This window comes from Microtus oregoni, unplaced genomic scaffold (assembly GCF_018167655.1).
Source record: "Microtus oregoni isolate MIOR12 unplaced genomic scaffold, Mior012 000027F_ref0000203, whole genome shotgun sequence".
NCBI lineage: Eukaryota > Metazoa > Chordata > Mammalia > Rodentia > Cricetidae > Microtus > Microtus oregoni.
This window is the reverse complement of record NW_024543086.1, coordinates 1915325-1941750: the sequence shown is the minus strand read 5'-3', so window position 1 is coordinate 1941750 and position 26426 is coordinate 1915325. Positions and strand designations below refer to the sequence as shown.

General features: G+C 41.3%; 1 protein-coding gene across 2 annotated transcripts in view; it reads right to left on the bottom strand.

Annotated features, from left to right (window-relative positions):
- Positions 1-26426, bottom strand: part of Sgcd (sarcoglycan delta) — a 682952-nt gene that overhangs the window by 184875 nt on the left and 471651 nt on the right. For both annotated transcript variants that reach the window (XM_041676147.1, XM_041676146.1), the window contains one exon: positions 20475-20576. In XM_041676147.1, coding sequence (XP_041532081.1) covers positions 20475-20576 — 102 coding nt within the window. The remainder of the gene's footprint in view (positions 1-20474; positions 20577-26426) is intronic.

The window sequence follows — 26426 nt, the reverse complement described above, 5'->3', positions numbered from 1 at the left end:
TACAAAAATGAATTAAGGAAAAGAGCTTAAAAAGAAAATGGCTAATAGTGGCATGAATACAAAAAGTGTTTCCAAGGTCATCTTTACCTTGTCTCTCAATGTTAGATTTTTCTAAAACTCTTTGTACAGTCTGCATCATTTGCTGACTCAGACTGTGAAACACAGATGGGCAAAATCATCGCTCACATCGACTTGGTAGGAAAGAAATGTCCCTGGACTGGAGTTGGTGTAGAGGCTGAGGTATTGAGCTAGGACCTAGTCTTGGAAATCTAGAGGTCTGGTGACTTTTGTAACCGACTAGAACCAGCTTTGACAACCTGGTACTACTCTAGGTGACCATCTTGGATGTTCCAATGACATCATTCAGCAATGCCCTTTAATTCAGCCAGCATTTTATGTGGTGACATGGGGGCACCTGTGGGCTGACTGCTAGGGATTTGTGTCTGGCGGTAATTCTCAAATTTGGCCAGGTTAGACACTTAGGATTTTCTGACTCAGCAATTTTCAAATTTCACAACCTGACAGTTTTCAAATAATCTGCTTATTTAGTTGAAGAGTAAACTAATGTCCAAGTGTCTTGAGTGACTGGCTGAAGTTCTGACCAGATGTAAAGAGCAGAGCATTATAAGACCAGCCTTCTGAAACCCAGCAGCCTGGCTATTCCCTCTCTCTGATAGTCTTGCTCGTCTCACATAGACTGGGTATCTGAGCCCTTCACTCTGGAAGGGATCCCCACCCCAGCCATGTGTGCCTGCACTCATCCACCCCCCTTTTCAGACACAGGATTTGTTTCAGAAAATCCTTGTTCCCTGGAATCTACCCAACCAAGCTCTCCAAACTACTTCCTGAAGAGATGCCATTAATCTCTCAAATCCTTTAATCGCAGGACTGCAGAAGAGGCTCAGCGAGTCCACCCTTCACTGTGACTCCACGGGGCCCACCAGAGGCTATGGAAAGGTTCAGGATCACAGAAAGATGGCCTTTTCTCTGGCCATGTCTCTGCTTTTGCTCTAAAAGTAAAGCCATCAATGGGGTCTCCACATGTATGGGTTTGTGGAATCCAGCAGAGGTCTCCGGGACTCCCTGGAGGGCAGAGGTCAAATACTATGTATTTGGCATTTAGGCCATTCTCTCACTCCCATTTTCTCATTTAAACATCCCAACAAAACCTGCCTCAGCTGTTATTACCATCTTTGGTTTTCAGAGAGGGACACTGTAGGTAGCTCAAGGTGAGTGAATGACTTGTCCAAGGAAAAGAGGCCCAAATTTAAGTCAACACAATTTAGACTGTGTCTAACAGAGACCATACATCCTCCTCCATGCCACCACGTCAAATGAAGCCCCCAGGCCAGTATCACAATATAGGAGTCCTGCTTTGCTACTGGGAAAGGGACCCTGAGTCACATGATGTTGAAGATTGAGCAGCACTTAGCCAGCATCTGTGGGTGAACAAAGAAAATCGTTTTTCCCTTTGCTGCATCTACAGCAGTGTTTGCAAGCGGCATGTGCAAACACTTGGAAGAGGAGTTTTTACTGTAATCACTGGTGCACAGAGCATGCTACTTGCATAGATTGAGTAGAGGCCAATGGTCCTACAGTTTATATGACTACCTTTTGTGATAAGGAATCTTCTAGTCTCAAACATCAACAGTGGTAAGGATGAAGGACTCTAGTGAAGGAGAAGCTAGCCAGGCGAATGGCCAACATTCACAGTTCATAGTGTAGCATCTGCTTTAGGAAGTTTCCCAGAGTTAGAATCCTCTTTGGCTTTAGACCTCTGACACGTAGGCCTTTTGTCTATATCCAGGCTATTTGTCTGTGTCTACCCGAGTCCATGCACACGGACAGGTTCCGGGTCTGCTGAGCCTAACTCTCAGAAGACTAGAGGATGAAGAACTGGCTTTTCTGTTTAGGGGTCCTTGCTCTGAGGATGGCCCTGATTTACTGCTATATTCTGGACAGTGCTTTGCTATACGCCATCAGGTTACAAGAAAACAAAATAGAACCCAGGGATTTGGTGAGGGCTAAAGGCAGGCAGTGAAGAGGAAAACTCAAGGCTCGCTGCCTAAGTGGGGATGCTGGCTCTTATCTGATTAGCTTAAGACAGGCTAGTCCATCTCTCTAAGGTTCACTGTTCTCTGGGGCTCACTTGCCTTGCCTTTTTATTTGTAATAGAGGAATGATGACGACATTCATTTCCCTGAGTTCCTAGGTAACTTACATGAGTGAATATCTCTAATATTTGCCAGACAGTATATGAAGAAGAGCTTTACTTAATAACTTGTCCCCCCCATATGCCTCATATGCAGATAAGTAATTTGATAAATTCTTGCATCTACACGGAGGATTCAATGACTATATTAGTACAATCAGTCCCAACTAAACTACCTTGTAGAACACAGTGGTGATTGGTGTAAATGGAGGAAATGGTTGGCAAAATGCCACGGGAAAGTAATGTAGTTGAGGAATAGTGTTTTTTTTTCCTAAATAAGTTTCAAAAATTAGAATCTTCTTCTTCCTTCCAATGTACACACACACATGTCCATGCCCCCCCGTGTCTCTCTGTCTCTCTGTCTCTCTCTCTCTCTCTCTCTCTCACACACACACATATGAGAGAGAGAGAGAGAGAGAGAGAGAGAGTGAAAGAGAGAGAGAGAGAGAGAGAGAGAGACTTTTTCAACTTCCCTAGGCTTAGAATGCTTATGCCAAAATTTTTATTAGGTGTGATTGTTGAGATTAATTCACATACAGAAGGTTGAAATGATTCCTTGGCCTCCATAAATGAGAGATCCAATTTTTCTTACAATGTAATCTTTCACTGTGCCCTAACCATGCTAGTGTATTCTGGAGGCAAGATTCCATACTTTTTCTTAAAAATATTTCAACAAAAATTATAGAATCAGCCTTGATTTTATTAGAAAATGTACCCTATTGTTGGAGTGCCTAGCTGAGAGAAATGCTGCAAGAGGTGCCTTTGGTATGGTATAGCTACCCTATTTCTGGTCATAACAAGCTTCGAAAAATACTTATCAATATAATACCATGGTCAGGGACGTGAACTCTAGAGTCAGGGGTTTAGAGTTAAGAGTCCTAACCACATCTAAAGCTTTGAACAACTTAGAAATCACTCAGAGTTTGTTTCCTTTCCTAATGATGGCCTGACATTGTATCATATTTTGAGAGTGCTATGCACATAAGAGAGAAAGGAACTAGCCACTGAAGGCTCCATGATGCTCACATGTTCTATGATCTCACACGTTTGTATTATGATTGAGTAAGAGAAAGCTTGGATAGGTCCAACTTTTGTTTCCCCTCAGCACATCTAGTCAAAAAGACTTTGGTTTTAATTACTTCTTTTGTTTCCTTTCATATAAAATTCATGTTTTGAAAGACAATGGAGTTAGTATTCACATAACGAAGAAAACATAATGGCGAAGAGTTTGAGGGTCACCTCTTCCCTTTACCCTACAGCTTCAAAAAGAACACCATGGTGGTTTGCATGAGAACTGTCCTCCATGGGCTCAGGTATGTGAGTACATGGTTGCCAGTTGATGGTGCTATGTAAGGAGGTTTAGGTGGTGCAGCCCGGCTGGAGGAAACACATAAATGGAAGGGAGGGCTTAGAGATTATATAGCCTCACACTCCTTCCCATTTCCTTTTTCCGCTGCTTGGTTGATTTTGAAGATGCGAGTGCTCAAGTTCCTGCTCCCACTTCCATGCCTGCTGTTTGCAGCCATGCTTCTCCACCATAAGGGACACATATCCTTCTGGAACTGTAAATCCCCAGACCTTTCTGGAAGTGGTTTCTGGTTCTGTGTTTTTATTACAGCAATAGGAAAGTAACACATACAACCACCATCTCTATAAAAGCTAGAGAGTGAGATCGATCCACATGATATGGGTAGCCTCTTGCTTGGAGTTTAGAAGGATCACGTGGTACTTTTCCAGAGTTCCCCTGAAGTTCCTACCAAGGGCCCACTAAACAATGCCTTGATTTTTTTTAAAATCCATTTTATACTTTCCCATAAGACACCAACTCTTGAGTGCAATATTTAAAGCAGCTGCTATCTGCAATCTAACTCAAATTAAATTTCATTTAGGAATTACTAAGAAAAGAATTAAAAGAACAGAGGCATTTTGACTAAGGGGTAGTTGTGAAACTGGGTTATGGTAAGACAGTACAAAAGAGGACATTCCTTTGTCCTCCCATTCTCTCCTTAGCTTTTCCACCGACAGAACAGTCACATTCACCACATGCTTCATGGCATACAATGGCAACATTTAACTCAGTTGCTAATACTTGAGACAGAGGCAGACCAAAGATAAAAATAATCTCAGACAGAGGTTTCTCTTAAGTGTTATCTACCAGGTGATACAGGGCAGGAAGAAATGGAGGCATCTTAATTTACATTAAGCACAGAAAATTAATTAAGTCCACAAACATTAAGTTCTATAAGATACTAGAAGGGGGTGCAATTATTGAGCTCTGGGGGTAGCATCCATGAGCTGTGATGACAGACAGCAGACTTAGATTTTCATATATTCTAAAAAAACAGATTCAACTAAGGAAAATATTAAAGGAAAGAAAACAAACAAAAAGTTCAGAGAAACAAAGAACATAGAACTCTAAATTCCTATCCTTTCCTGATTACCCATGATACCATAACAATATGGCTGACTGCCTAAACTAGACCTGAATAATGACAACATTAATAGACAGGCATGTTATTATGAAAGCAGGCGATATCCAGAGGCCTCAACTGTAAACAAACTACTATAGGCAGCTGATAAGTTAAGAAGAGAAATAGTCTCTCCCCGGGGTTGAGACCACCCTGCCACAGCCGGTGTATGGTGCCAAGTGTTCAGCCCTGAAACCATGTACATACTAGCAGGTAGAATTTGTATATTCATTTACACTTAGACACACACACACACACACACACACACACACACACACACCTGTGTTTGTGTGCGTGTGTGTGTAAGAATAATAATCAAAGGAAAAGCAGCCATGAATTTGAGAGAAAATAGAAAATAAGTGGATAAGCATGCAAAGGATTGATGGGAGAAAAATGAGGGGGAAATGACATAATTATATTTTAATTAAGGTTTCAAAATTATTAAGAAAAAAACCCTAAAGAGATCAGCCATAGATCACATCACCATAATATCTGGCGAAGCCACTTCAGACAGCACCTAGCTTATCTCTAACCAATGTCAGCTTTTCAAATAATTTTTGTAGACACTTTTAGCTTATGAGAAGACGAAGAAAGATTTGTCATTAGCCAAAATGCCTTCTGAAAGCATCATAGCCACAGAAGGCTTGGCTCAAAGGGGAAAATGCATCACCTTCTGTTCAATTAACCCTCAGAAGAAGAAAAGTCAATGTACCTCACATAGGCTTCATTAAATCCAGTCTGGGATCTAGACAAATGCTCCTTGTGGGAAAAGTCACTGCATAGAGCTATGATGGTTACTTAAAACTGCCAAGTTAACACAATCTATAACCACATGGAAAGAATGTTCCAGTTGAGCAATCCCTAAGATCAGCTTGTCCTGGGTGTGTCTGTTGGGGAATTGTCTTTATAGTTAATTAATATGGGAAGACTCAATCCGTTTTGGGCGCCACCAAAATGGAATTCCTTTGGCTGGGAGTCCTCATATATATAAGACAGGGAAAGCTAGGTAAAAGCAGAGACACACTTAACATCTTTTTACATTTGACTGTGGATGTGGTGGACTTATAGAAGGTAAGTACCTTTGTAGAATAGCATATGAGTCAGATTGCCCAAGAACAGCATGCCTTCCTTGCTGTTTTGCATAGGAACAGCATTGTAATTCTAGAACCAGGAATCTCCAAAGAGATTCTTTCTGGAGGAAAGCAGGCAGTATAACTTGCTCTGTGGGCTACAAGTCTGCTGTCCACTGCCTCCTATGAGTCTAAAGTTATCAACTTGCAAGTCAGAGGCTGACAGAAGCAGAGTCTGATGGGTCCAGTTGCTGTTGTGAGTAGATGCCTTCCTTTAAGTTTTGGAGCTACCAAGGTAAGACTATATCCCAGAAAGTACACCAAAGGGGGTTTGGAACATGGGTCTTAGGTAAGACATATACAATTTGTGAATGGAGTTTGCATTTTGTTCCTTGTAGTACCCCCACATTGATCATACCTCTAATGGAGTAGAACATTGATTTTCATGGAAATATGGACAAGAAGGTCATCCCCCCCAAAAAAAAACTCCTACGCTGACAAAATAATGAGATCCCAAATAAAGTCTCAGTTTAATGATGCTGTGTGTTGGAGGTTTTTAACAGACTAATTAATTAGGCATCTGCTTGACACTAACTGACTGCCAGGTGTTGTGATGGGCAGCTGAATACAAAAGGAAGTCCTACCCTAGGACCCAAGCCCACAAAGTGGTTACCATCAAGGCAGGTGCAGTAGGTACTTCCCTGATATGAGCTGTTCTTTAAGTAGATCAACACCAAATAGGAAACATGGCCCCAGATTCGTGCAGCTCTGGATCTGAAGTCTACCTCTTCCATACATCCACTAGGCATAGCATGTACCTTGCTTTTCTTTATCCACTGAAACAGTATGATCTGCCTTATAACTGGGGACTTACAGAAAACATACACAAAGATTTCAGTCACTACCATAACATTTCAAAAAGCAGTAGAAGAAATAAATGATCAGTAGGATGGGGAGATGTTTAGGATGTTAATATGTTGGCACAGGAAATGAATATTATCATTAACTACCCCTTAATAAAAGTTAAAATGAAAAACTATTTAGCAGAGACTATTCATTATTTCAGTAGCCTCTATCATTTGATTCATCTTATATTATATAAAACTCCCCTTCAACTATTTTTTTTATTTTCTGAACTATTATTGTATAAATAATAAGTACTGCCTAATCTAGGACTTAATCATCTCATTACTTTTGTGTTAATTGTCTTCTTACAACAAGGCTTATCTCCCAAATTATGTTGCACAGCTCACTGAAGACAGCACAGACGGTATAGTTTTGGGATATTTTCTTGCGTGTTTTAAGTTGTCAATAAATATTGACAAAACCGAGTAGGAAGGATTTGAGTTTTCAAATTTATCAATGTATAAAGCTGTAGTCTGTTTTGAACTCTGACTATATAAGGATAAGCCCCAACATTCACAGGCTATTCTTTCTAGTGTTTTCTGAAAATGAAGAAGAGTTTGTAGCCAAATCAGAAATGCAGTGGGAAACCTGACAGCCACCTTCTGTCACATGAGAATCTTCCTTCGGCTTTTGAGTAGGTCTCAGCAATGTCCAGGGCAGGCAGGGGAAGAGGACAGACTCCTCGGAAAAATTCTTTTTTTTTTTTTAATTTTCTTTTTTTTTTAAATTTATTTATTTATTAAAGATTTCTGTCTCTTCCCCGCCACCGCCTCCCATTTCCCTCCCCCTCCCCCAATTAAGTCCCCCCCCCCCTCAGCCCGAAAAGCAATCAGGGTTCCCTGTCCTGTGGGAAGTCCAAGGAACCCCCACCTCCATAGGCAGTTTGGATGCTCAACTTACTAGACTCGGAACAATTCTTAACTTGCATTTCAACATGGAATCTCATGGAGTTTGCCTGTGGCATTTTGAAAAGAATTTCATTAAATGTTGCTAACATGTCATAAGCTCCTTTAAATGGAAGGGTAATGGCTCATAACATTTGTAAGCTTTTTAATTTCATGGAATATGAGCAGCATAATCAGGACCTATTAAAGTCAATCAGCTGTGCCAAGTGGGGCTACCTACCTTTGGTTTGTTTCTCTTTTCCTTGTGGGTGTACCCTGGGAACCAATGGGTAGCAAGCCCCAGTAACATTCTTTAAGGTTCACACTGGCGTGTCGCATTCTGAATAACTTCCAATGAAACCATTGTGGCTCTATTTGCATACATGGGTTGAGCAGACACCTCTGGGAAATGACTCTCTCTGGAAAAGAGAGATTTCTCTTTGCATTTGCTTCAGCTCAGAAGGCAGAATCTTGAGAGAATTCAAAATCAGCCATCTGACCATGGTAACTGGAATTAGTAAATGGATATAAATATGAGCAAGATTCATGTCTCCTGCAACCCAGAAAAGGCCATCTACTGGTGTATCAAGTCCTGTTCTGTGGTTCTTGTCTACCATCTAGCCTTAACTTATAACAGTGACCACTTTAATACCAGGTTAAGCAGCAGGTATGGTGGTAGGCAAAGTGCTAAATTTATTGATTTGGGTTTCACAAAAAAATATCAGTATTTGGAATGACAAGTGTTAAGATGTCAAACCACATGCCGGAAGTTACAAAGCTAGAAATGGGCAAAGCCACGCTTCAGATCAGTTTCTATCTGGCCCTAAATCGCATGCACGGTGCTTTTGTGTTATATTTTTTTACACATGCCTTGTTGCTAGTGTTCCCAGAGGAATGGAAATACCTCAAGAGCTTTTCCATACAGGGAATAGAAGTGTCATTTTAGCATGGCTTAATGCTATAGAGTTAAACAGAGGTAACAGATATCACAGTCAAGGGAGAAAATACACATCACAATTTGAAAGGTAGAGCTGAGTATAGTGAGTCAGAAAATGGCAAAACCACAAGCACTTGACAATATGGAAAGAAGGAAGACAACAGATGAGGACCTGAGCAAGCGATAGGCACCTGTGATTGTTAGACCTCGATGGCCGGCTTTACTGGATGTGGGGTCACCTAAAATGCACCACTGGATGGGTCTGTAAGAATGCTTCTTGAGAGCTTTAACTGACCTGCAGAGCACCAACCCTCAATATAAGGCTCAATCCTATGGACTGGGCTCCTGACCCAAATAAAAGGGGAAAGAGTTAAAGGTAAGAGACCAACACTCTTCTCTCTCCTTTTCATGGACGTAAGGTAGCCAACTGCCTTGCGTTCCTGATACCATTTATTCCCTGCCTTGTTGGACTATATCCCCATAAAATATGAGCAAAATAACCTTTTTCTTCCTGAATTTGCTTGTGTTGGGCTTTTTCACAGCAATGGGAAATGCAAGTAGCACAATGCCCAACACTGGGAACACACAGAAGGAAGGACTTTTAATTCTGTTTAGTTCCAACTGTGAATTATAGCCACACATCGGTGTGGGAGGTCCTTCTGTTAATGTGTTGCTTTTATTGATTAATGAATAAAAAAACTGGCTTGGCCTATAGCAAGGTAGAAGGAAGGCAGAGTCATGGAGAAGCCATGTATCCGCCACCAGAGACAGATGTGCTGAAAACTTTGCTGGTAGGCGATGACCTCATGGTGATGCACAGTTTAATGGAAATGGGTTAAATTAATACGTAAGAGTTAGTCAATAAGAAGCTGGAGCTAATGGGCCAGGGAGTGATTTAAATAATATAGTTTCGGCGTGATTATTTCAGGGCTAAGCAGCTGGGAAGCAACAAGCAGCCCCCTCCTACAGCACATCTGAGGACTCCACAGTTCAGAGATGTGCTTGTTGAGGGAAGCTGCTAGTTAGTTCCCAGCTGCTCAGCCCTGAAATAACCACACAGAAACTATTAATTAAATAGCTGCTTGGCCCATTAGCTCTGTCTTCTTATTGGCTAACTCTTAAATTAATTTAACCCATTTCTATTAATCTGTATATTGGCACGTGACAGTGGCTTACTGGCTATACTGCGTTTGGCATGTCTGACTCTGGCAGCGGCTCCATGGTGTCTTTTTAGCTCTGCCTTCCTCCTCCTATGCTATAGGCCAAGCCAGTTTCTTTATTCATTAATCAATAAAAGCAACACATATATAGAAGGACCTCCCATACCATTTCCTCTTTTCTCTTTTAAGATGAGTATGTAAATCTTCACAAGATAAGCATAAAAACTGAATATCGAAACTGAAACTTCACAACAACATGCATACAGATAAACTTTATACCCTTGGTTACAATTTATACAAATCCTTGGGGGGAACAATAGCTATTTCTCAATCTGCCAGTAATGACCAGACTCTGAAAATATTAATAGCACCATAGTCTCAGATATATATACTCACTCTCATATAAAATATATGGATTTTTAATAAAAAGAATAAAACAATTATATCCAAGAATATTTACTGTATATGTAGGGGTGCTGTGGGATTATTTGAGATGAAAAGAATCAAGAAACAGGGTTGGAGAGATGGCTCACGGGTTAAAGGCAGAGTACTGAGTTCAGTTTCCAGTACCCAAGCCAGGTCATGGCCACCTGTAACTCCATCTCCAGAGAATCTGGTACCCACTTCTGGCTTCCATGAGCACCCACACTCACATGCACGCACACACACACACACACACACACACACAGAGAGAGAGAGAGAGAGAGAGAGAGAGAGAGAGAGAGAGATACACACTTATACACATAACTTTTAATCTTTTTAAAAAAGAACGAAGGCAGAATTCAAAAACAGATAATCAGGATGTACATATTATAAGCAGAAGAATTTACAAGGCCAGCTGAATTCAGGATGGAGACCACCTTTCTCCAAAGGGGTCCCAAAAGATGCTTTAGTCCTAGGACAATCATTAGCCACATCAAATTACTTCCTCTCCTATGTATCTACAGTGGACTGGAAGGACTGATAGAGGTGGAAGATACTTCGTAATACTTTCTGGGTTTCCTAGTTGAAATAAGAGAACCAGAGGTAAGAATGCCCAGGTCTCTGGAAGTTTATGGTTTCTGTCAGTCTAAACATGTCTGTGTGTTCCACATAGGCAGACTCAGAGATGAGCAGAGTGCTCAGACATTAGAAAATGAAATAGCTTGATGTCCCAGCTAAATCATATCCACACGACCCAGTTTCACTGAAATAGTATGGTATATTTTATATATCTGTATGTCACTGAGTTGATTTGTTCACAAGTCCTTGACTAGTTCCCAAAAGGTACTCTACTACAGTTCCAAATAGAGGTATAAGTAGAAAGAGGCCATGATGCAGTGGGAGCTTGTACAGCCCGTCAGGTGTGTCCAGCTTTTGACATTGCAAAGTGATGTTTTCGTCTACAAAGCACATGCTCAGAAACTGTGTAATAAACATTATAAAAATATATCTCATAATGTTTTCAGTAAGTTTACCATACTGTGTTGGGCTGAATTCATAGTTATCCTGGGGTACGTGCCGCCTACAGGCCACAGGTTAGAGTCCCCTTCGATAGAGGATCTGTGATTTAAGTGGAGGAGAAAACTAGACTAGAAGCTGTGAGAGGGGGGTATGAGAAGGGACCAGAGAAGAAGTAAGCAGTAGCAAAAGGGAGTAAGGTTCTCTAATCTTCGTAGCACTACTGAGAGGTCTGCATGTTTCTGCAAATTACAAAGAAAAGAAGTTAAGCAAACAGCACAATATAACCTATATCTATCTCCTACTGCTCAAGATAGGAAACATCTCAGTTATAAAGGTCAGTATTAACATCCAGTCTGGGGAGAGAAGCACGCGTGTGCAGAGATGCTTCAGCAGGTAAGAACACTGGCTGCTCCTGCAGAGGATGTGGTTCAGTCCCCAGCACCCACATGGATGCTCACAGCCCCTGTAGCTCTAGCTTCAGGGGACCTGACACCCTCCTCTGACCTCCTTGGACACTTGCAGGCGAGCAGGCTGCTTACAGACATGCCGATAACACACTCATACACATAAAAGCAAAATTAAATCTTATAAATAAAAGGGGGATCCAGGTGGATTGGGATATGAGTCTTGTGTTCATTCTGTGTTTTGACTGCACGTCCCTAGTGAGATGACTGCCACACGGATTTTTCATAGTGTCACCATGAAGGGATTAAATGGGACATTTATATGTGTCTACTAGCTTTTCAGCATGGAGGCTCGGGCACATATTTCTTAGTGTGAAATTCAGTAAACATGCATAAACAATTGCTGTGGGCTACGCTGCAATTGCTTTTTACACTTATTAGTTTATTTGCTCTAACAGCAAACCTTGTTTTATCTATTAAAGATAGTCAATATTCAATAGAACCCAAACTCAATTCCTCCAAAGAGTAGTCTTAGCCACCAATGACTGGGGAGGGCCTTGAGTGCATACAGCACTGGCTTGGCATGCACGGATCCTGGCAATCGTTCCTTAGCGTGGCATAAAGCCGTTTGGGGTGGCATGCCTGCAATCCCACCAGTCAGGAAATGGAGGCTGAAGGTCAAAAGTTGAAAGTCATCCTCTACTATGTTATACCTTTAAGGCTAGCCTGGGCTGTCTGAGATCTTATATCAAAAAAAAAGTATGTATTTAATTCCTACAGTTTTTTTTATTTAGTTATCCTGCAAAAATAATAGCTCTATTGTCCAAAGCTCTTTACAGGGTAATTTCCCCTTTACTTAGTAGAGCCTTTATGGCTCTTTTGTGCCAGGAATTTACTGAATAAGGCTGTAAGCATAAGCCCAAACAAAGCTAGGCTTTGTGGGTTATTTAAGTTTTTCCCCAGGGGGTAACCGAAAAAAAAATAGGTATTTTGTGAAGCCAACTTAACAAAAATCAAAATATACAGGTTGACCTTATAATCAATATTACTGGATCTCACAGGACCTTGGTTAGCCTGTGGCGTGGGTAGTGACGAGCACTCAGACCAAAAGAGTTCTTTGTCCTTATCTATGAAAAGAGGATAATGACCCCCAACCCACCATTCGCTACTGTGCCGTGGTTGGCCATACACTTACAATTTTTATTCCATTTTTAATCTAATTTCCTTGTATTAGACAACCCTGTGAATTTCCTGATGACTTTAGGTGTCTGTCCCTGTCTCCCATCTTGCTTGAGACAGGGTCTCTTCAGATGTTGCTGCTTTCACCAGACTAGCTGGCCTATGAATTTACAGGGATTCTCCTGTCTCTGCCTCCCATGCAGCCAGGAGAACTGGCATAACAGGCATATGCTACAGTGCTTGGATTTATACAGACTCTTGGAATGCAAACGTGGGTCCTCGCTCTAGGGCACTAAGTGCTTTGCCATTGAGCCATCTCCCCAGTCACGTCTGCCCTTTCAATGCCGTCACATGCTGCCAATTCCTGTTTTATTTTTACAATACTTCCTCTTGTACGTTACAGTTCAGTTTCTGTTTGTAACAATACTCAAACAATTCTGTACAGAATAACCTACAACCAGGAGAAATTTATCATCTCATAGTTCTGGAAAGTGAGGAGCCCAAGGTCAACATTCAAAGTAAGTTCAGTCATATTGTATGGCTGCTTTCACTGCCATGTCTTTCTGAAGGGAGGATGGATGCTCTCAAGTAGTGAAGAGGACACAAAGGATGTAAAAGGTCAAATGTTTTATGCTCTTCCCTTTAGAATGGTTTATCACAATGGAGAATCCCTTGTCATCTCTTTTTTTTTTTTTTGATTTTTCGAGACAGGGTTTCTCCGTAGCTTTTGGTTCCTGTCCTGGAACTAGTTCTTGTAGATCAGGCTGGCCTCGAACTCACAGAGATCCGCCTGCCTCTGCCCCCCCCCCCCCCCCGAGTGCTGGGATTAAAGGCATGTGCCACCACCGCCCAGCTCCTTGTCATCTCTTAAAGAACTGGCTTTTACATAAACCACTAAAGGTCAAACAGAAGTGATATACCTCAGTCATAGCTCTCCTAGCCCCATGTTTTGCTAACTTAAATTGCTGTGGCACCTTTGAGTGTTTGTGGTAGCGATGGGAAGCATGGTCGTAACTTCTGCACCTCAAAAAGCTCAGATAAAAAGCAAATAAAAAAATAACTATCAGGAAAATTACAAAATGAGGGACTCCTGTTAACAACCCAAGTGAGGAACAAGCAATAGTTTTATGCTAATAACTGAAAAACAAACCCAACTCCATTTCTCATGTCATAACGAGCTACCACCTAAGAATACCTCAACGCGCCATGAATATTCCCCTCATGTTTAGCAACAAAATTGAGCCTCGACTGAGGGCTAAAACCAGTCTATGTCGCTTGACGGTAGAACACTTCAATTATTCTACCATCTGTACTTGCGTCTTTCTCTTGAGAGAAGGCAGTTTCATTTCCATGACTCTGATGTTGCATAGCTGGAGCTGAGCTGTATGGCTCCATAGCCGGAGCCAGGCACACTCCTGCAGCAAGCAAGGAGGACAGGCAAGCCGTCTGTTTCATTCCCTCACCTTGGCGATTGCCGTCACAACCCACCCTCCCCTCTTCCTTTCCTGTGAACCACAACAGGTGCATGGGAGGCATATTTATTAGCCTTAAAAGCTTCATTTTCTTCACAAGACCATTTTAGTATTTGCTTGGGGGCAGAAACTCTGCTGATAAAGAACAGAATCCCTCGTGGAGATGGGGAGTACCACGCTCATAATTTTAGGCAGCCGCTGTTTAAAACATCGCCGGTAATAATTGACTGTGCACCTCAGCGAAAGGTTACACTTTGCTGCTTCCAGAGGTCACCAAACCCGGCGGAACAGCACAGATTTGCTTATCATTTCATAGGCCAAAGAAATGTTCTCTTCCACCTTTGAAATGACATCTTCCAAACAATCATCTGTGATTTTGACAAGAAACAAGGTTTTTTAAATTGAGACCAAGAGTGCAATACACAATAGCAATTATGAAGCACCCGGTGCTACAAGCCTTGATGAAAGATGAGTCTGTTTTGATTGAAACATTATGAAAAAAATAAACATTTTAATAACTTTTTTCTAACAATTTAATTGTGAAGAACAGCAAAGCTTTTAGGAGTATAACAAAACATGAGCCATTTTTAAACCTTAAACCTAGCTCCTCCCAGGAGCTCCACAGGCACCGCTGGCTGTGAGATGCCCCTGGATTGAAATTAGATGTTCCTTTACCATTTAAAGAGCATCAATCAAACCACAGTGGACTCTGGCATGCATTCATTTTTTTGTTGTTGTTGCTAGTTCTTAAATGTTAAGTTCTGAAATTTTAAGTGGTAAGAAGTAATCACAAAGTCGTCACAGCACCAAGGGGCCATTGTTGTCAGCACAGATGTGGCAGTCCTCCACCAGTGTGTACCAGGCACTGTATCAGCACAGGCTCTTGGCACAAATGGGACCTGATGACATTGCGGAAGCCCACTGATGGAGCTGAGGAGCTCCACAGTTTGAAGGTCTGGAAGTGCTAATGTTTAATTCTTGGTCCACGCATGTCTCCATTCTTAGGAGTTTACATTTGCTTATAGACAACATGGACCAAATGTCTGTACGTTCTTAGTGTAGAAAAGTGGGATGGGCTTCAACACCTTTACAACACTTGTATCTCTTTCCACCACCGAGTAGTCAGTCTCCCATCACCCTACATTGTAGCTCATTCCACCTGCCATGTGAATGAATGCTTAGCATATGCATGAAAATATAGTTAATTGACACACAAACTCTTGCAAAAGAGACACTTGGTCCTGTTTCTAAGTGAGAAGTGTGGGCCTAAGAGAACGTTCATTGCTTCTTACCTTGTCACAGATGTGAGTCTAAGAACTTCAGAGGTTAAACAGAGAAAATGATAATATTTTTAAATGCTAGCAACATATAATTATCATATTCAAACTTATTGACTTGTATTCAAGGTACTTTTCTAGAAGCTCCATATATTCATGTTCACAGTGTTGCAGTAGGTTTGGCAGGCAGAGTTAGAACTGTCCCCATTTTCTCGGGGAGCAAAGGGAGTCACAGGAGAGGTCAAGACATTTGCACAAGCTCACATACCTAGCAAATGGGTAGACCCAGGATCTGAACTAAGGAAGGTGGTGCTTTAGAGTCTGGTCATGTGTATGCATGTGTATATGTGTGTTTAAGGTTTACTAATGACATAAGATACCTGTCTACAGTAAAATGGTTACTATATTAGAACAAATATACAGCCTTAGTATCATACTTGTAAGTCTGTGTTGTTAAGGAGATTTGCTGGAGCAGGAGACTCACATAGGAAATTGTAAATTTACATAAATTTATATAAATTGGTATGATGTATTATGGAGTGATGTTAGGAAACAGAGGCCCCTGGCAAGGGTTGTGTTTTGAATGGGGTGTCTTGGGAAAGCCTCTATGTAAATGCTGTTGGAGATGGAGTGAGGCTAGAAACTTTCTAACTGGGTATATGGAACCTACTAAGTATCTTATGCCTGGTAACAAGGGTGTCAGAGAGGGGGTAGAACAGGCTGCTGGGCCCCCATCACTTTGGGTTTGGGTTTCCAAGGGAAAATTGCTTAATGAAGTCTATGACTTTCAATAAGCCATAGCAAAGCACTGATCATTTCCAAAAGACAAAGAAACCGAGACACGAAGGAGCTTGTTCAAAAGCTCACTGCTCATCAACAGGACATCATGAAAAGAACTTGACTGTCCAACTTTGAATCAGTAGTGTACCCAAAACACTAATTTTCCACCATTAACTTCTCTTCCTATCCAAGAGGTTTTAAATAAATTCTGGACTTCTTCTGCTGTGGGGAAAGATCTTAATTCACGGTCACACTTTGGCTTTGCGTTCCCAGCATTCTATTAGCTCAGCCTATTCCTGTTTCCTATTCTACTTTAGACTCCTTCCAACCTTGTCCCATTTTATAATTGATAGGTAATATTTTTTTTAGTTTCTGTGAGGCATACTTCACACCCAGATGATAAAGGAATGTTTATGGTATGAGATTAGCTTTAAAAAAAATGACTTTCAGTGATCCAGGGTCTTCAAAATGAGACCAGAATGATGGATGGGGTAACCTGAATGCCAACAACCCTCAAGTCATACAATTAAACAGTCCCAGACTTCAAGCTTATGCCTCCTTCCTTTACCACAATCGTGGCTAATGCAAATATAACTGACACCTGAGCAAAGTCCTCCATAGTCCTTGTAACTTGGTTTAAGATCAGACACAACTTCTCTTGCTAAGGGAAGAATAAAAGCCTTACCAGTCCTTTATATTCTACAGCAACCAAAAGCCTTCGAATATTTTCAGCTGTTGCCCAGGAAAACCAACCCACCAGTGCCAGTGTTTATCTATTCATAATTTGTTGCCTGTTTAAAACAAAGGCAAGCAGCTGGTTTGCAGTATTGACCACAATAAATCACAACGTGTTAGCAGATACATGTGGGAATGGTGCCTGGTTTCGCTGTACAGATGGGCTTATAGATGACCCTTCCACGAGGCCTACTACCCTGATTTATGTGTGAGCAAGGAAAGGCAAAGATGTCTAATGCCCCACTCTGACTTAGCACAAATCATTTTTATTTACCCGGGCAATATTTCATGGTCCAGTTAACTTCTTAATTAAAGACAGCAAGATGCTCATGTTCCATGCAAGTGGCATGGAAAATACTGGTCTGTGTGCAATATGTTCAGCTGGGAGTCGAAGCTGTTTGGCTTATTCAGGAGACACCACTGTAGCCTCCATTTGATTTCTACATAGCTCACTACAACTAAATGATCAGTGTTCCTGTCTGTCATCCCACACTAGTTCTGACATTTCCCCCCTCAGATAAAACATTCAGAATCCCAAATTATCTGCCCAACCTGAACTTGGTGTGTGTAGTCATTAGAAGGATGAACACAAAAAAAGGAGGCACATTCTTGAGACAGAGTGAAAATGGTTAGAGGTAGAGTCACAGCTTCAGCCTCCAGTAGAAGTTCCAAGAGTGCCACCTCCTGCCAGAGTACATACAGACAATCTCAAAATGGAAAAGGAGAAAGATGGAGGTCTCGTAGTTTTTTTTTTTTTAATGGCAATTTGGACCTACAGTTCCAGCAGGTAAATGGCCCCAGAATGAAATCAAACACTCATGAGCCAAACAGAACAGAGTGCCCAGAAACAACCCCCCTCCCACACAGTCAACGGTTCTCTAATGCAGGAACCCAGAATCATGATGGGGAGAGAATGGTCCCTTTATTTAATAGTACCAAGAAAACTGGATATACACATTCACATGTGGAGGTATAGAGAAGAAGGAAGGCAAGCAGGGGGAGATGGAATTCAATCAAAAATCATAGTAAAAAGGACTAAAACTTAAAGATAAGACCTAACTGATAAAACAGCTAACAGAAAAATGGTGAAGTTGATCTTGCCTTTGAGATTTGATATTTTTTATAAGAACCAAGAATGAAGAAATTAAAAGCAACTATAAACAAATATACAGAATTCCATCAAATACACACAAATGATTCTGTATGGCAAAGGCATTTTCTCACAAAAGTGAGAAACCAACCTCTCCACGTGCAAAACAAGTAGCATCTAACAAAGAACTGAAGTAAACATATATAAAGAGTGCACAGGACTCAATAGCAAGGATAGTAATTTGATTAAGGAAAGGCAAAGGACCTGAGTAGCCATTTTTTTTTTTACAAAAGAGACACACAACAATAGGATGGTAGGCTTGTTAAGAGTGCTCTTGGGAATATTACTAATGAGAGGAGAAATGCAAATGGAAACTGAGATGTCATCCCATATCCTCTAGAGGGACATTAGCAAGAAGAAAGATGTGTGTGCTGACAAATAGGTATAGAAACCAAAACTCTCACATGCTGCTGGTAGGTGGTCCCTATGAGATTAGAACCTGTGCATACTCAGAAAACAAAAAGAACTCTCATATGACAGAATGATCAGCTCTGAAAAGACACAGTCAATGAGAACAATTTTCATGGCAAAGAGCTGTCAGTACTCCTGCGTTTATTCCAACATTACACAAGAGCCAAGACATGGAGTCAATCTAAGCACACACGAATAGATGAGTGGATGAAGAAAATGTGTGCATGTGTACATGATAGAATATTATACAACTGAGGCCTAAAAGTGCAAGTTTCTCAGATGTAATAATGTGGAGGAAACCAAACAATGTGAAATTGCAGGAAAAAAAAGGCAACAGAAGGGGTACTCGTCATTATGGGTAGGTGCTGGGGTAGGTGAAGTGCAGACTCATTGGGTCCTGAACTTTGGTTATCATAAAAGATAAGTCTTGGATGAATGTATAACATAGAAGTTCTGAAGTTAATAGTATGTTTTACTCATTTGAAGTCATCTTAGAAAAACCTGCATGGCAAAACAAGAGGACTGTGATAATATCTTGTTTGTAATGGTCAAGTCACAATACAACTCAGGACATTATTAAGGCTGTATGCCTCTATGTATACAATTGTATTTATCAGTTGTATAATCAGTAAAGGCTGAGGTGTTGTCACAAGAACTAAATGGCTACAGAGAACTTAGGCATAGGAGAGAAAAATAAGAAGCAAGCCATAAAGTCATTCACATAGCAATGAATGTGACTATTTTTTAAAGCCCAAATCTTTTTAAAAATAAGTATTCCCTCTTACTTTTCTAAAGGGAAAAATAAAACCTAATTTATTGACTCCTTAACGAGTTGTGTACACTTGCAGTTCTGTAAACCAAGAGCAGAGGGTAAGGGACATCAGGGCATATAATACAAATGATTGGAATGACGTGATATGAACCACCATGACTGATAGAGACTGACAGACTAAAGACACAGTGAGCAGGGGAAAGTGCTACCCAGATCTATCCCAGGAAACATCTTTGTTCTATGTGAGGGGACAGTTCACATTCAGACCATAACCCTAACCAACCAACAACAATGAACATCGTTCACCACCAAGCTTGATAACCTGGACTCACGAAAGTATGGCAGGTAGGAGTCGTGTGTTTTACTATAAGAAAGAAAAATGAAAGTCTTATGCAAGAGACTAGTTAACAATAAAGCTTTAGAATTAGATTTTCAGAATTGAAATTTTTTTTCTATTTTTTGAAAGTTATTCTGGACATTTTATTTATCAATGTCTTAATTCACTAATTTATAAAATGGGGTAGCAAAAGGTTTTTATCACAATGACCATCATTTGAATTAAATAAAACATCTATTATGCATGCAAAGACAGCCTGTACCTCAACAGGACTTGGCATTTAGTCACTAAATACGATTTTAGGTCACAGTTGATAATAATGAACTGAGGGTTGACAGCAGGGCAACAACATATAAATTGTAAGTGAGCCAGGTGGTGGTGGCGCACACCTTTAATCCCAGCACTCGGGAGGCAGAGGCAGGCAGATCTCTGTGAGTTCAAGGCCAGCCTGGTCTACAAGAGCTAGTTCCAGGACAGGCTCCAAAGCTACAGAGAAACCCTGTCTCAAAAAAGCAAAAGAAACAACAACAAGGAGAATAAATTGTAAGTGAAAACCAGTGTTCTTGACAATTAAAAATAATAGTAATATTGCCCTGCACAGGTTTAGTACTGGGGTTTTCCTGTGTTTTTTTATCTCCTAGTTCATTGCATCATCTAGAATCCTGCTAACAGTGGCTACTACCATCTTTGCCACAAAAGTAAGGGACTTGGTGTGACAACCTTGTTTACAGCACCACAGCTAGTTTGTACATAAGTCTTAAGTCAAACGCCAATTTAACCACCATCCCCATGTGCCATCTCAGCGTCGAGCAAGGTACATTTCCCCAGATTTAGATTTCAGAACATCAATTGCTTTCTTTTCTCATCAGAAACTTACTGGTCGGGACTGGATTTCTTTGGCGTAGAGAGGTTGTAAGAATTCTGAGTCTCCTTCTAGCTTCAGACCCTTTTCTGTGATTCTTAAGTTCCCCATTCCATCCTGAAATAGACACACAGACACAACAGGGAAAATATGATGAGCTAACATTTCAAAATACCCCAGGCTATCAAAAATTGAAACAGTTATTGCCTTCTTCCTTCCTTCCTTCTTCTTCTTTTTATTACTTGCAGGAGTGAGATGAGGGGAATCCCAACGAACATAAAATACCAGGAGGCATTGTTCAATACAATTATGCGTATTATTCTTTTCGCTCACTTATACCAAGCAAATTCTATTCTGAGAGTGCCCCTTAGCCACTGACTTGCACTGAAAGAGGAGGTCCTCATCCCTAATCTCCACAGAGCAGAGAAGGCAGGAGCGGTGAAAAGGATGATTCTCTAAGTACAAATGAAATACCCTAGATCCCAAATCCCTTGCAGAAATTTCATACCAACAGCTTGGGGTCAAATTGTGTCTGCATATGATTTGTTTGGATCCTCAGACATTTGAGAACTCTAATTAGTGATTAGCACTTTAAAGAGTATTTGATGTGTTAATGCTAAAACATATTCAAAGGCAGAAATCTTTGGCATCACCTACTCACTTATCACCCACCTTCAACATGTATCAATTTGCTCCCTATCATGCCCGCCTCCATTCTCCCTCCCCCTTGGTCAAAAATAATCCAAATACCATTTAAATGATTGCAATGCCTCTTGACAATCATACCTTAATATCAAACCCTAACAATCATTCTTGTGTTAATAACAAATACCCATATTAATGCCCACACTTCACTGGTAATATGTTTTACTCTCTAATAATTTGCTTATTTGAATGACATTTTCTACCATTATTGGTTGATAGAAAATGCTAGGTAGCTTCCTATAGCCTCCAGGCAGCATTTCTATAATGAATCACTTACCTATATTTTGCCAGACATTGAGGCTTCTGTATTCATTCATTCTCATCCTTCTCATATCCCCCCTCCTCTCTGTATTTCTCTTTATTTTGATAAAATACAATGTCCGTTCTCTTCCTGTGCCTTATCATCTCATATAGGTTTCTCTGACTGCTGTGTTTTCTGTAAATTGTCAGTTACATCAGGAGTCTTGACCAGTCTCGGATTGAATTTTCTATGACTGTATCCAGAACAAATTCTAGGAAACGGGGTGCATTTGTTTTCTATTGTTTTAATGAACCACAAGCCATAAATTCGTTAATATTAAACAACACAAATTTTGTATCGAATATTACTTAATGTTTGAATTCTTCCTAAGGGCCCATGGGACTAAATTCCAGGTGCTGGAAGGGCTGGTTCCTTTGACACAGTTGAATGAGAACCTTTTTCTGTTGTCTAGCTTCTATAGGCTTCTCCCAGTCCTCAGTTCATGCCCTCTTTCCACCTTCAAAGATAACAGGGGCCAGTTGAAAAACCACTAAGCACTCTGACCATAGAGCAAAGCTCTGTGATTTCCTTAGGCTTCTCACTTCCCTAGGCTCATGTTAATACTGTCATCTGGACAGGATCTAGAATTATCTAGGAGACGAGCTGCTTGGAATACTCCTGAGATATTACCTACAGTATGGTAGCCTCCTGGAAACTCTGTGTAGAGGTTATCTGAATTAGGTTAATTGAGGTAGAAAGATCCACCTTAACGGTGGGAAGCACCCTTCCATGGACTGGTATCCTGGACAACAGAAGAGGGAGAAAGCAAGTTGCACAGCAGCATTCAGTGCGCCATGCTTCTTTAATACAGATACAATGTTACAATCTGCCTCAACCTCCTGCTGCCAAGACTGTCCCCGCCATCGTCAGCTAGCCTTTTCATCTGTGAGCCAAAGTAAACGCCTCATTCCTTGAGCTATTTCTGTTTTGTGTTTCAGTTGTAGCAATGAGGCAAGCAACCAATGCAGCTAATTTAGGGCAACCTCGCCCTTCTGCCTTCTGTGCTCACCTGCTCACACAATTCTATCTGCAACTTTAACCCCCCTTAGCTAAGAACAGTAGCAACTTAACAAGCTTTGCCATAGGGTGTGGCTACCTTCGGGATGGGGGAATTTTTCTGTTTGCTACCTGGACTGTTTTTCTACCAATATGTGCATAGCATTCTTGCTATGATGTCATCAGCTGGTGCTGGTATCTGTTAGAAGGAGTCACCATTTTACTGGAAGTTAAAACAGACAATAGCCTGGTCCCATTAAATTCTATTGAGAAAAGTTTCATTTCCTTCATGATTTACTTGCCTTAAGTTACATTTTACAGGGAAATGTAAACTTCTTTATTCACTGGTAGTCAGAAGACTGAGTGGAGGTAGAGAGATCAGGAGTTCAAGGTCATCTTCAGTTATACACTGAGTTCCAGAGCTACATGAAACTCTCTTGGTCTCTCCCAGTTATTTTGCAGGTTTGATTTAGTGAAGTGTGCATACAAAGCAGATTCAGAACCCCTAATCTATCCCCAACCAGACATTATGACTAATAAAAACAACTGAAATTTTGCCAGCCCTGAAAAGTCTAGAAACATCATCTCCTGGCAAAGTACAAACGCTGGGGCTTCAGTCACTGGAACACTGGTGTGTTGTCTTGACACCTGCCCACGATGATAGTCGACTTCAGCATCTCCTTGTCCTCTCTATTTCTTTCATTCCATGACATTTTAAAAGTCATCTTTTGTTTTGCAGATTTGTAAACTATGTGCACGCTTTGCTTTTATTGCTCTCTGTTTCCTAGTAACACTTGAAAACTGAAATCTCAGCAAGCTCCTATCAATTCTGGGTGGGCCTCTCACACAGCCGCTGCTTCCTTGCTTTAAGGACATCACATACTCTCCCCAACCTATTTCACAAAGACGTGAGATCTCAGACTCCCACACCGGCTTTCTATTACAGACAGAGCCATCAGGTGTGTGTCTCAAACATCCCGCCCTGCTATTTCTGGGATGGAGCTAAATGACAAAATTGGCAACGGGTACTTTTTCCCATTCCTTTTTATAATCATGTGCCAGCCTATGGGTGGGAACTGATCTTAGAGAGCCACAATGCTGATTTACTGGCCATGTTTCTCTTATTCTTATTTCTGGCATTTATAGACACAGCTCTGCCAATATGGCCCCAGATGAGGCATTCAAATCCTGTCAGAGAGGCCACAGGCTGGTGGACGTGTATGTGTCTCAGCAGTAGCAGGAAGGACTTGCAATAAAGGGAAAAAAAAGAAATCAAAGAAGAGAAAAGATAGAGAAATAAGTAAAGCCCAAGAAAGACAAACCTGTTCCAACAACAGACTAAACCCTGGTAGTAGTAGTTTAGTTTTTATCTCCATCTCTCTCATGGCCACAAACACACCACAACCTTGCCAACTTCCCAGTTCTTCTTAGTGGTTCCTCATAGGTTCATATGTCCTATGCTTTAGTTTTCTAGTCTTCTTCCTGCTCTCCATGTCTTTTAAAAAATACTTGGGATAAATCCGGACTAGCTGAACATAGCGGACAATGAGGAATACGGAGAACTCAAGAACAATCGCAGTGGGTTTTTGATCCTACTGCACGTACTGGCTTTGGGGGAGCCTAGGCAGTTTGGATGCTCACCTTACAGAGACCTGGATAGAGGTGGGTGGTCCTTGGGCTTCCCACCGGTCAGGGAACCCTGATTGCTCTTTGAGCACATGAGGGAGGGGGACTTGATGGGGGGAAGGGGAGGGAAATGGGAAGCGGTTGAGGGGAGGAGGCAGAAATCCTTAATAAATAAATAAATTAAAAAAATAAAAAATACTTGGTGGTGTAAGCTGATTAAATAATATGAGGTGGTTGGCTTCTGATTGCATAAACATGGCAGAGTCCGGTGGTAACTACACGTCTGTCTACCTTTAGAGTGTCTCCTTCAAAGACTGTCTCAGAGATTCATCAACAATATCTTTCACCAGATTCCTCTGAAATGATTGCATCTTTAAGTATAATAGGCAGTTGAGCGTAGGAGTAAGATAGTATTTGTAGGGAAGACCTGAAGCCTAACTTTCCTCCTAATAAAACATAAAGAGGTATTTATTACCAAATATATAAAATACGTGTTTTAAACAACCTGCTGATTTCTCCCCTGTTCAAATGGTAAGATTTCAGTTTCTTTAAGTATCAAGAGAGGCGAAGAGCTCTCACTGGAGTGAATCCCTCACTCAAGGGTGGCAGAGAATCCTCAACATCAAGGGACCACATACATGAGCGTGACCCCAATTCTCTTAGTTGAAACCAATACAGGGTAGGGTCTGGTGTTTGGCCAGATATCAAGATACCTGGAAAGTTCCAAGCGAAGTGGATCTGGATGCTGGCCTTGAGGCCTGGGAGCTGTGGTGTTAAGGAAGAGCACTGCCTTGCTCCTGTGTTCTACCTGCTGTGTCAGCATCAGCCAGGTTTTAAGGCTGTCAGCACATCTGAGTCTTGAAGTGAAGCCAAGTGCTATTTTAGTAAGCACTCACGTGGCAATCTCTTCCTGAAGCAGTTTTAATGGTAGGCAGGAATTAGATTTGGACCAAGCAGGAAATGATATTAGGCAATACAAAGACGGCATGAGAATGTGGACTTGATGGGGGTATAAGGCTTTGGGCTATTTTCCTCACCGCTAGACATTCGTTTCTAAAATCTTGCCTGGGAAGACGTACCCATTCAACAAATGCTTTGAAGTGAAAGAATTTATTCATGCTCAATGGAGATGTTCTGTAGCTGAACAGTGATGTGACTTTCCGTGGGTTTAGTTGAAAGAGATCGTAAGTTGGAAATACCACTGGTAGAAAATGCATTTGTTTTATGGAATACACTGAGTATCACAGCTTAGCACCTGCTTGCCCTTTGATTACAAGACTGAGATCTGTTGCTCACTGCTCTACCCAGCAGCCCTCTGTACCCAGACGAAGAGGAGCCCATATGAGTGTGATCAGCATCACACATTTTAAAAGCCAACATATTTATTAGCCGAACCATGTAGAGATGATAATCTTGTGTGGTTACCTTTGGAAATGTAGTGGTTGGGTTGGAGTGGGGTTTAAAAACTGCTAAAGTTGGGTCTCCTCCCATACCAGCTTCGAAATTGTTAGAATATGCTTTCTCAACTGGGATGGGCGGGCCCAACATGCAATACTGCTTAATGACAAGTTTAAGGAATGAAAAAGAAATCTTAGGTTTTCTTTCTAGAAGACATAAATGGTTTTATATTCATAGGGTACAAGTCCATCTTGAGGGGAGGAAGTCAATAATGAAAGAACTGTTAGGGAATTAGACCTTTTAAATACAATATCTTTTGGGAATTTCATACATGTATGCATTGTATTTGTTCACAGTCACCTCCCATTCTCTCCCACTCCTCCCAAATACCTCCCAACTCCTCCCCATGCCCTCCAACTCCTCCCCGATACCGTCCAACTCCTCCCCATACCCTCCAACTCCTCCCTGATACCCTCCAACTCCTCCCTGATACCCTCCAACTCCCCCCCATACCGTCCAACTCCTCCCCAATATCCTCCAACTCCTCCCCGATACCCTCCAACTCCTCCCAGATAGCTTCAACCCACTCAGCAAATTCATATCTACCCTACCTCTGTTACTTTATTCTTTCTTTTTAATAACTCACCCCATATAATTCCAGGTACTCACATGTACACGGATGTTAAACCATCATTGAAATCTAGTCCACCTGCTGCTGGGGTCCACAGCCCTAATAAAAACGGACTCTTCCTGTCCTGCCTGACGATCATTGCCTGGAACAGCTCTGCAGATAAGAGGTGGGTGCTTCTATGCTCCTCCCCATCCATGCAGCAATGTTGGTTGGCTTGGTCTCCTGTAGGTCATTTGCAGGCAAGCGCACCTGCTGTAAGTTCAGTATGGGAGTCCTATTGTGCCCAGACCACATGGTTTCACCTAGACAT